General features: G+C 39.4%; 1 protein-coding gene and 1 pseudogene across 4 annotated transcripts in view; both read left to right on the top strand.

Annotated features, from left to right (window-relative positions):
• Positions 1-12370, top strand: part of Neto1 (neuropilin and tolloid like 1) — a 120394-nt gene that overhangs the window by 76056 nt on the left and 31968 nt on the right. For all 4 annotated transcript variants that reach the window (XM_087592699.1, XM_087592700.1, XM_087592698.1 and 1 more), the window contains 1 exon segment: positions 11759-11987. In XM_087592699.1, the coding sequence (XP_087448825.1) occupies positions 11759-11987 (229 nt within the window).
• Positions 7789-9184, top strand: LOC147999903 (alpha-enolase pseudogene; annotated as a pseudogene).

Below are 12370 nucleotides of genomic sequence, written 5' to 3' on the forward strand. Positions count from 1 at the left end.
CAGAAGGAATTTTTAAGGAAGAACTGGTATTTGTTCTCTAAAAGTCATAAACACTTACCTGGATGATCAGTGAGCTAAATTTATCAGGAAAGTGCTTGTTTTCCTTCACCTTTATGAATGAAAACTCTTTTTTAAAAGCCAACTTTCATAAACAGGAACTGCACGCACAGCACCTTGCTGTCTTTAGCAGCACCTTGTCACTTCAGTGTTAAAGTGGAGTGTAAACACACGCCTCCTTCTTCCAGATGGCAAATAAGCTGTCTTTTGTATAGGCTCAGAACAACAATGCCTAGTGCACCTGCCTGTCACAGAATCTGGCAGTCTGTGACCCAAAGGCAATGCTTCCTGCAGAGCTGAACCAAGATGGTTCTATTGTGACAGCCCTTTTCCGTTCAATTAGAGGCTGTGAAGACAGGAAGTGGAATTGAATGCTGTGGAGAAAACCAAGGAACAAGGTTTACTGGCCATGGGGGCTTCCTATTTTTGTGGATATCCTAGTAATTATGAGCATAAACTATCAAGGCATAAGTCAAGCTTGAAACGGGTAGCTGTGACTATTTGAATGGTATCTCCCGACCCTACCACAGTACACAACGGAGTTGCTAAAAAGTTTACATGATAGGTGTAAAGTTTGTATATACTGCAAATTGTCCCTTAGCATTTGACAATTAGGATGTGACAATATCTCCTTTATTAACGTAGATGACCCCTTTAATTATGAACATGATCCATCAGCACCCCCAAGGAAAAGCAGAGAAGGAATAATTTTGGAAATCCATTCATGATGGGGCCATTTAGAAATGGAATAAGCAGCGCAGCGTCAGGACAGAAGAAGCCATTTTGAGTTAACCATGGGGTACAAACACACTTATGTGAGCAGACATTTTGCATGGAGATTCTAGAACAAGGCTGTACAAAAAGGTGAATTCACGAGAGATGGACTTTAGGTATTTGTAGATAACCACATTAAGTATATGCAGAACCTGCAAAAATGAACCATTAACCATTCAACTCTAGCTGGGGGCTAGACTCATGAGGCCCTACATTTCCTGAGGAGCTAATGGCAGCTAATGGCTTCCAGAAGAGTATATACCACTTTCTTCTGTTGTAGCTATTGCTAAATTGACCGTAGTCTAGTAAAATAGCCTATTCCTCCTGCAAACGACTTTAACTAAAATTGATCCTTTAAAAAATTGCATGAATCTGGGAGATAGACTACTTGGGAAAAGAGCAGTAAAGTAAGAAAGGGCTAAGACAGGGCAATAAGAGAGATGAATATAGCTGTAATACATTATATATCTATAAATACATAACAATAGAAATTCTTACAAATGCTGTTTAGAAAACTCATATAATGTTTAAGCTACACTAAGAGCATAACAGCAACCTCCTCAATCTACATTGTTTTAGGAACTGTACTTTGTCCATTTGAAATGAGAGATAAACTCCTATTAATTCAATATACTTAGGGTTCTGTGATGGGGATCAAATGATATTTCAGGGACAGAATGAGAGCAGAATTTGGCAGGGGTCTTGCATAATAATTACATCAAGTAATTTTTGGCTGACATCATATGAAAGTCCTATTAAAATCCAAATCCCATAAATATGTGTTTGTGACTAGCTCAGATATTTGGCTAGCTACTAGCGGGGCTGGAGAAAGGGCAATAATCTCAAACCTCCTGGGCCAGTCTGATATTACAGAACCACTATAATCAGGAAAAAGATCCAATGTACGCAAGGAGAGAAGAGATAGAGTCAAAGATTCACCAAACATGTGCCAACGAGAGTGAATCATTAATGTTTGGGGAGAATAAAGATCTACCTTTTGAGAGCTATTATTTTTCTTACTTCAAATTAAAGTGAACTTTTGTATAAAACCAAAGTATTGTAAATTTGCTTATAGTCAAATCAATATGGAAGGATGAAAAATAAGTCTGTATTTCATTGAAAAATTATCAAGTTCTTAACACTGTTTATATGGTGATCTATGTGTAGGGGCAGGATTTATGAGACCTCCAGAGTTTTCAGCACCAGTTCTAACTTTGTAAGTGTATCACAGAAACACATATCTGGTTACATCAAATTAAGTTACCTGGTAAAGGATGTTTGAGGGATAGAGTGAAACTGTCATTCAGGTGCCATTGAGCAAAGGGAAGTGGCCCAGCTGAGTCTGATCTAATCACATAGCCCTTAAAAGTAGAGGTTTCTTCATTGGCCAAGAAGGGAGCTATGGAGTCAGGGGAGCAAAGGAACTTCTTCAGAAAGAAGGTAGCCATGGGTATGAATAGCGGTGTTGATCGTGGAAATCCAAAACCATGGAATTTCAGACTTTGAAAAGATAATCAAATCTAAATCTGGAGTCTTTCTAATCTGGGATTTGTGAAGTAATAAACAGACCTACTAAATCTGATAGCATTTCATACATAATATTAGAAGGTAAATGCAATAAACAATGGAAAATGATTAGAATTGAAAACAGAAAAATTATCAAGGGTTTTACGGACTGAGTCTGCTCCTTCATTATCTCAAATTATGAGATGAATGAAAATTGAAATTTTAATGTAGTAAATAATAGACAATGAGAGTTATACTACAACTTTTAGAATGAAATGTTAGCTGTGGAATGTAAGAATATAGAAGGCCACTCAAATGTTTTGCTATTTTCCCATAACTATCTAAACACCAATTTAATATCCTTATAGCACAATCTATTGTTGAGTGTTTATGTTTTGACATTTTAGAAAATAGTATTATTTATGTTTCCCAGGTGAAGATTTTTCAACCTTCCAAATTCATGTAATATTCTGTCTGATATAATCCTGACCTTTCCAGTCAAAAACAGCAACCGCAAAGCCCTCGGTACATGCTTTTAGACTGTGGTTCAAATATTAAGATGTCCAGTTGTCTTGAACTCATGAATAACATTTGGCAGACCAGAGATGACTGAACATTTATTTATTGTGAATAAAATTTTCTTTTGAGACTCAAATAATTGCCTCAGTCCTTGCTTTTCTTGTCATTATGACACAGGGGAGGAGCTCTGAGCTCTGAGCTCTTTGTAATGGATTACTTAATAACTTCTGCTAAATTTACTTGCTTTGCATATAAACACAGCATTGTCTTTTGTATTACTGCAATTTGGAAAACAGATACTACCAAAAATGGTTTATGTGTTCTGAAATTGCCCGTGTCTTTTTCAATAAATCATCCTGTCAGTTCCAAACCTTTGTGATTGATTAAAAAGGAAAACACATCAAAATGATTCACTGTGAAGAGATTTGGATCTGACTATTTCACTAGACTTATATATTATTCTGTTGATCATTTCCCTTTGCCTTCCCTCGCAGAAGGAGTAGAGAGGCTTTTCTTTCTTATTTTTTCTTTTGCTCCCTGAAATAAGTCTTTTCTTGGAGTCATTATGTCACAAATTTTACACAATAATTCCAGTCATAATGCTCATCTTAAAACTGTTTAAAATGAGACTGCTTTATATTAAGGTCAACACCTTATGATTAGAAATTCAGAATGCATATTTGGCCTAAACCAAACCTTGTTGTAAAAAGTGAAAGTTTTTCATAATAATTGATTTCATAGATACAACAGGTGTTCAGTGTTTGCTTGGTTTGTTATTTTTATAATCATGAGTTTTATTTTTAATTATGTATATGTGCATGTTGTGCGTGCGTGTATGAGTGTGTGTGTGCGTGTGTGTGTCTGTGTGTGTGTGTGTATGTTTGTTTGTGTGTGTGTGTCTGTGTGTTTGTGTATGTGTACCTGTGTGCTCCTCAGAAGACAGAAGAGGGTATTACATAGCCTGGAGCTGGACATACAGGTGGTTATGATACACTAGCGGTTGGTGCTGGGAACTGAATTTGGGTCTTTTCTGCAAACTCAGTAAGTGCTTTTAATCAGACCTTGGATTAATTTTTAAGGAAATAAAAATTATATAAAATATCTATCATATTATATTTGAGATATACACTTAAAACATTTAGATGTTCACAGAGTTAAAAAACCTTAAATATTATTTTCATAATTAAAATTATTCTTTTTTCTTCTCTTTCTGAATATACAAATAGATAAATTTATTCTCAGAAAAATACACAAAATGACAAGGGATTTGAACCACTATTTATGGGAGGGTGTTAGCAGTTGCCCTCCAATGCAAGGAAGATATTTCAGAAATTTTCAGAAAGATGTTATATGAAAGACTGTAGCTAGTGAAAAAAATCATCTTTTTAATTTTATTTTCCTCGGATATTTTATGTATTTACATTTCAAATATTATCCCCTTTCCACCTCTTCCATACCCCTTCCCCCCACCCCCCTGCTTCTACGAAGATGCTCTCCCACTCCCACTCCCCAGTCCAACCTCAACGCCCTGGCATTACCCTACATTGGGGAAGCAAGCCTCCTGACAGGAAGCAGGTATGGGTGTCTCCTGAGAGGCTCTGCCAGAGCCCTACTGATACAGATGAGGATGGTTGCAGCTAACCATTGGACTGAACAAAGGGACCCGAATGGAGGAGTTAGAGAAAAGATTGAAGGAACTGAAGGGGTTTGCAACACCGTCAAAAGAACAACATTATCAACTAAAGAGTTCTCATCAGAGCTCCCAGGGACTAAACCACCAACCAATGAGTACATATGGAGGGACCCATGACTCCAGCCACATATGTAGCAGAGGATGGCATTGTCCAGCATCAATAGAAGGAAAAGTCCTTGATCCTGTGGGAAAAAAAATCTTGATCAGAATGTTTGGAATTTTTCCTTATGCACGAACAGTTCACAGTATGTGAACCAAATACCTTACCCTTTACTTTCCTATTAAATACAAAAATTTGAAGTTCAAAATAATCATAAATGCTTTACATGTGTACATGCCAACTCCTGTAAGGGCAGTTGTTTAGTTCTGAGATACAGAAATGGAAGACATTACCCATCACTGTTCACCGTGAGTGCATGGCACCCAATGCCTACAGGGATAGTGCAGACACACTGCATAAGCCGAAGCTTGACCAAGTATACATCTGATTTTCTAACTACAACACCACCAAGTTGTAGCCTTAGCTTTATTGTGTGTGTTTTTTAAAGATAGTGATTTATTTCAAAGGGCATATTTATTTTCTGAGTTTCATTGATATCTTCTTTTTTTTTTACATTTCTTTTTTAATTGAGTATTTTTTTATTTACATTTCAAATGTTATTCCCTTTCCTGGTTTCTCATCAACAGGTTTTTGAACTTGTTTAGGAAAACGGAAATAGTAGGCTTTACGGGGTTTTCCCTTTTTTCCCTTTTGTTAAGGTTAGTTTTCCTTAAGATGACAACTTTCTTTTTGGAATTTATCAAATATGAGCATTTTCTAAAAATTTTCTGTAAGACTGCATGAGATGCAGTGAAGATACTAAGCAGGTTGATGTCAACCATGTTTAAAGTCCAAACTTATACAAAGATGAAACTATAAAAGTGACAGTCCCCATGTCACTTCAAAAAATAAAGATAAAATGTTTGACTTTCCTGAATCCAAGTTCTCTTTTTCTTTAACAGTTCTTGCGTAAATCTGCTTGTAGAGGAATTTTAATCCAGCAATATCCAGCTTTGGCAAGGGATGACATACAAAGACCTTTCAGTTCTGTGTGATCCAACTGGGAAAATATCCTATTAATTCTTCTGGCCAGAATACAGACATCCCCTTAGTACATACCTCTAATCTCTAAAAATGAAGGTAAAGTTAGATTATAGAAGGAAGCAGCTATGTTTGAAAGTGATGTCTAATAGAGGGGCAGACAAAGTGGTGAATCAGAGAAAGATTTGACAGAATGAATTAGAGAAAGAATTCATGATCAATTCTCAAGAGAACAGAAAGGAAAGAGAGACTACCTAAGGACAGCGTAGGGAGAGAGAAAAGTGGTGGTATGTGTGTGCCAGTTTTACTGGGACAGTATTACTGGGACAGAGAAAACAATCTAGACACAGGTGAAAACAGAATGAGCTGGGGAATGAGAAGGAGGCAGAAGATTAGATGATATTGTGAAAGTTAGCATGAAGGTAAGCAGAGCAATTGAATCAGAAGCTAAGAGAAGCTGAATTTAATCAGTAAACTAGGGAGATTATATGGAGGATAGAATCTCCCAGGCCTAGGCCAAGGAATAGCTAAGCCCAAAGGAAAAAATAATGCTCTGGGTTTAGCCCAGCCTGTTTGTTCACACAGCTTGGGTATGACTCTCATCTCTTCCATTCATTTGAAGAACTAAAAGTGACACTCACATTTCCTGTTGCTTAGGGAACTAAGCAAAAGAATTTATTTGGGCTCAAGTGATTGCTAATAGATCACACAGACTCCTTTGTCATGATAATAAATTACTATTCCAATCTGTGTTTCTGCTTGTAGTATAAGGATCTGGAAAAGTGCTTAGACATATTATCTCATGAAATATTTCAACTTAAAAATGCCAAATTAAAAACCTATTTTCCCTCCTGACTCAGTTAATCACTTTCATTCGTCTTTTTTTATTTTTGTGAGTACAGATATTTTGTTAAAATTTGTAAAACTAGTGATATCCATGGTCATATTATGTTGTATTTCAAAAGGTGGACTGTGTTGTGTCTTGTATTCTTGTGGACCCCTCTCTTGCTGGTAAAACTGTGTATTTCTCTCTTGAATTTGCACATTCTTTTGACGGATGATAAACTATGCGAGGGTATTGTGGAGTACTTTAGAATATACTCAAGTTCCAACTATTTATCATTTTTGTTATCTCACAAGCATCAGCAGACTCTCATTTGGCTTCTATAGAACTTTCAGATTGATGGCTTTTATTCAGGAGAGAGCAAAGGAACGTGAAGAAAAGAGTCTAAATGACAGAGCCTACGATTCTTATTTTGGGAACTTGCATTGATTTGTTTATTTTTCTTAAGAAAGTTATGATTTTATTCCTTGCCCCAGCTTTCTAGTAAAGGTCACCTGAGAATGACTTATTTTTAAAAAGCATTTCATGCGATTATGTTAAAGACACATTATTGCACGTGGCAAAAATTTGGCGGATTTAACATTCTTCAGATTTATTTTTTCATAATTTTATTTATTGTTTGAAGTTTTCACAGGCATAGATATTAACTGATCATACCTATGCCTCTTATCCACTCTAACTGTCCCTAAGACACCCACAGCACACCTTCCTAACTTCATATCTTCCTTACAGTTTGTTTGCTTTTCATTTGTTTGTTTGTTTATTCATTTATTTGTTTATTTCAACCTTCCAAGTCCAATTTATGATGAATATATGTAAATGGTGCGGTATGGGTAGCCACATGTTACGTGCCTAAAGAAGAATGATGATTCTTCCCCCAGAGACCATCAATAGTACCTCAGCAGGGACTTTGTCTTGAGAGTCCCACCTCCTCATATCATTAATGGAATTTTTTAAATTGAGTTGATCTTGTGTAGCTCTTCCACAAGCAACTACTGCTGCAGTGAGTCCATGTATCCAGTATCCATGGCATGTGCAGAGAACAACATTTCACATTCTTTTTCTCCACCCTCCATCACTGTGCTCTTTCTGTCCTCTGCAATGTTTCCCGAGCCTGGTGCAGGACAGAGGAAGATCCAATCAACACCTGAGCGCTGGCGGGGACTTTCAGTACTTCGGACAGCAATGTTACTGTGTTGTCTGTCCATTAGCCATAGCAACAAGAAGTTTCTTTGGCAGTGCCGCCCAGGTACAGAGTAGCGCTCCTGTCTGTCTGTCCTTAACGCTCTCTTTGGTGTCTACAGAACCCTCTTTCCTTCCTTCGCAGTGATCCAACTGCCAGAAGTTCACCAAGTCTATTCTTCCGATCTATGCCAGAGAGATCTTTGACTCCCGTGGGAATCCCACTGTCGAGGTGGATCTCTACACCGCAAAAGGTCTCTTCTTAGCTGCGGTGCCCAGCGGTGCGTCCTCTATGAGGCTCTAGAACTCCGAGACAATGATAAGACCCGCTTCATGGGGAAGGGTGTCTCAAAGGCTGTTGAGCACATCAATAACACTATCACACCTGCTCTGGTTACCAAGAAACTGAATGTTGTGGAGCAAGAGAAGATTGATCAACTGATGCTCGAGATGGATGGCATCAAGAATAAATCTAAATTTGGTGCAAATGCCATCTTGGGAATGTCCCTGGTTGTCTGCAAAACTGGTGCCTTGGAAAAGAGGATGTCCCTTTACCGTCACATTGCTGACTTGGTCGGCAACCCAGAAGTCATCCTCTCAGTCCCAGCTTTCCATGTGATCAACGGTGCTTCTCATGCTGGCAACAAGCTGGCCATACAGGAGTTCATGATCCTGCCTGTGGGGGCATCCTGTTTCCGGGAAGTCATGCGCATTGAAGCCGAGGTTTACCACAACCTAAAGAATGTCATCAAGGAGAAGTACGGGAAAGATGCCACCAATGTGGGTGATGAGGGAGGATTCGCACCTAACTTCCCGGAGAACAAAAAAGCACTGGAGCTACTGAAAACTGCAATTTCAAAGGCCAGCTCCACTGACCAGGACGTCATCGACACGGATGTGGCTGCCTACGAGTTCTCCAGGGCTGGCAAGGATGACCTGGACTTCAAGTCTCCAGATGATTCCAGTTGGTACATCACTCCCGACCAGCTGGCTGACACGTACAAGTCCTTCATCAAGGACTCCGCAGTGGTTTTCATTGAAGACCCCTTTGACCAGGACGACCTGGATGCTTGGCAGGAGTTCACAACTAATGCAGGGATCCAGGTGGAGGGGGATACCTCACAGTGACCAACTCTAAGCGGATTGCCAAGGTTGCAGGCAAGAAGTCCTGCAACTGCCTCCTGCTCAAAGTGAACCAGATTGGCTCTGTGACCGCATCTCTGCAGGCATGTAAGCTGGTCCAGTCCAATGGCTGGGGCGCCATGGTGTCCCATCGATCTGGGGGAGACTGAGGACACTTTCATTCCCGACCTGGTGGTGAGCTCTGCAATGGGCAGATCAAGACTGGTATCCCTTGCCAATCTGAGCGCCTGACCAAATACAATCAGATCTGTAGAATCGAGGAAGAATTTTGCAGCAAAGCCAGGTTTGCTGGCAGGTCCTTCAAGAACCTGCTGGCCAAGTAAGGTGTGGGCTGGAGATCCCTGGAGCTTACGAATCGAATCCTCTGTCCCTAATGTCATCCAGGCGGCTCAAGGCCGGCCCAGTGCTTACCTCTCCCATGTCACTGCTTCCTTAGACGTCCACCCCTGATCACCCGGAGCCTTGCTGGAGACCCCAACTTTGTAATCACGTGATTGGTCTGAATCATTGTTTCTGTCACCTGACTTCCCAACTAGTGTTTGGAGCCCTCAGAGCTCCAGTGTAATCTCTAGGGTACCCAACGTCAAGACTCCCACTGTTTACATGCAAAAATAAAAGCCGCAGAATCCTCCCTCCACCAAAAAAAAAAAAAAAAAAAAAAGAAGCAGCTCATCAATTCCATTCATTTGCCCATATTTCTCTGTGTCTTCTCATAATTATATCAGGGTAACCTGGAGTGAGCCATCACAGCTCACTTTTGCCTTACACAGGCCTATAATACATTGTTCTAGACTTTGGATGTATGTCATAGTTTGTTTTGATAGCTACTTTAAATAATCATTACCTCTGGCAGTAGAATGTGTGCATAATTATTATCCATAGCACCTAAAAGCCATGTTGGATTTGTGGACAGTCAATAAATACATGATGAACACTGAACAAGTGAAGTTAATAAAGGAAATGGGAGTTCTGGTTGGTTAGGTAGGCAGGAAGTACCATATGGAATTGTAACCTGAAATGTGTTCAATTCGAATCAAGCAGGGAGCCTATAATAGAAAATGCTGCCAGAGTTAGGGAGTCAGTCAGGTGGGAGTTTGTTCATTTGAAATGTTATAACTGAACCAGACCTTATCACATCCAGAAAAAAGCCTGGAGTGTTAGGGCAAAAACAAACAAACAAACAAACAAACAAACAAATAAACAAAAACATTGGGAGGAAATGGAAGGGAAAGGAAGGGAAAGGGAGGGAAAGGAAGAGAAGGGAAGGAAAAGGAAGGGACAGAAAGGGAAAAGAGGGGAAAGAAGGGGAGGAAGGGGAGGGAAGGAGAGGGAAGGGGAAGATGAGGTTTCACAATGATTTTACTTTGTCTCACATGAGGATTTGAGTTAAAAGCATGGGATCATTGATTTTGCACTTACAAATGTTCATTTTGCCTGGTTTGGGAATTGAGCCACATTGCAGAAACTGAACCAGACAAGACACACAGGCTGTTAAGGAGATTGCTAAAATATACTGTTTCAGGGGACAGGGCATGCAATTAACTTGTAAGAGAAGCTATAGGGACCAATGAATATGTTGTAATAACATTGAAGATAATTAATATATTTTTATTAGCTTAAGTACTGAAATTTTGAACAGGATAGACATTTACAGATCTGGGGAAAGTTTTCCCATTTATTTCAGTTTTTTGAAATAATAAATTTTGAGAAAACAAATGTAGAAAGGCAAAAGTAAACTTAAAAATAAATGTATGCCTTTAGTGGGTATGCATGCTAGATGAAGTAAATAAAATTTAAAGGAAATAGCCTATATATGTCCATGATTAAAGAATAAAGTATTAACAAACAGTCGATGTGTCAAAGGAGGCCAGGCTTATTCAGAACCCATTCTCGCACCTTCACTAATTTGCTGCACGCACTTTTACTTTACATTGTTCCTCTAGCTTTACATCCTATGCTGGTTCAGTGGTTTAATTAATACATGTTTTCGGTGTTTCATTCCGCTGCTTACTATCCTTTGCACAATGCACCATTACGGCCGCTACCAACTAAAAGGGCAGGCTGTGGCCGTTGCTGAATGGATGGATGAATGAACAAACAAGTTCTTGTAGTCTGATTCTTGCCAGAATCCATCACTTATGGTTCTGAATACACATGGGCAGAGAGTCAGAGAATGTTCCTTCATCGAGAACAACTGTTTTAGACGCAGGATGTCCTTGAGGTAGGAAGCCTCACATTTCACTTGTAGTTTATACTCCGTGAGCCTAAGTTGTTACAACATGAGAGCCACAAAATTACTGGGAGCTCTAAAGATGAACTGGTGACCAAGTACATTGTATTCATCAACTGCTAACTTGAATTTTATTTGTGTACATTTTGCTAAGCAGCTTGATTTAAAGTGTGATAAAATACATAGGTCGATCTTTTAAAAACCGTCTTAACATGCTCCACCTCAAAGGTAAATCAGTGCAAAGTAAACAGTTTGATATCAAAAGCTGTCTTTCAGTATCAGTTTTGTTTTCCTTTAGTTTCAATGTGAATTATTCTTTTATATACCATTTTCCCCCTCAAACAAAGCAACCAGGGCACTTGGACAATAGTACATAAAGAAGAATTTAAAGTAACTTCCGTAACCAAACAAAATAAGTGTATAAGTTTTGAGAGCTAATAGCTGATTTCAGATGCATCATGGGATGACATCAGGATCATTTGTGGGGCGGGGAAAGAAAACTTAGCTAAAGGAAATGGTGCGTTTACCTAAAAAAACAGCATAATAACGGTTGAAAAAAATATTAAAGGTAATTTGCTTTGCACTAGTTCGTCTGCCTGCGGCCCACAAGGGGAAATAATGGGGCTGATTGCAATCAAGGCTGTCTTGTGAGACTGAACAAAAAAGAAGGAAGCCCTAGCTCTGCTCTACATCTTCAAAGGAACAGTTTGTTTTGTCTTTGTTTTGCAGATTTATTTACGTTTCTTGGACTATGAGATGCAGAATTCAAATGAGTGCAAAAGAAACTTTGTGGCGGTCTATGACGGAAGCAGCTCTGTGGAGGACTTGAAGGCCAAGTTCTGCAGCACGGTGGCTAATGACGTCATGCTGCGCACAGGCCTTGGGGTGATCCGCATGTGGGCAGACGAGGGCAGCCGCAACAGCAGGTTTCAGATGCTCTTCACATCTTTTCAAGAACGTAAGATTCCCGTACTTGACTGTCCTTCAGAAATGTCCAGGGCTGCAAAACTCCTCAGCTGCTAATGGGGTTTTCTTCACGCAGCCTGCCCACAGCAGGGTATTACCTAATAAGCTCTTAACACAAGTGAGTTTCTTTTCCCCTCATTTTGATGCAGTCACAAGTGAGGGTTATGTATTACGATCTGAGTACTTATCTCCGTATACGCATCACAGTCGTTTCTAAGCTAGTGCAAGCTCGTCCAGTGGGAAATGCTGGGTTTTGTTGTCTTTGGATTTAGCTCTTCCTTAGTATGTGGAGGTGGTGCTGCAATTTCTGGTGAAGCTTGAGTTTAAATATCGTTTTTCATAACTTGCATGAAATATGCGACTTGTTAGATTTCG

Source organism: Rattus norvegicus, chromosome 18 (assembly GCF_021556685.1).
Source record: "Rattus norvegicus strain SHRSP/BbbUtx chromosome 18, alternate assembly SHRSP_T2T, whole genome shotgun sequence".
NCBI classification, from domain to species: domain Eukaryota; kingdom Metazoa; phylum Chordata; class Mammalia; order Rodentia; family Muridae; genus Rattus; species Rattus norvegicus.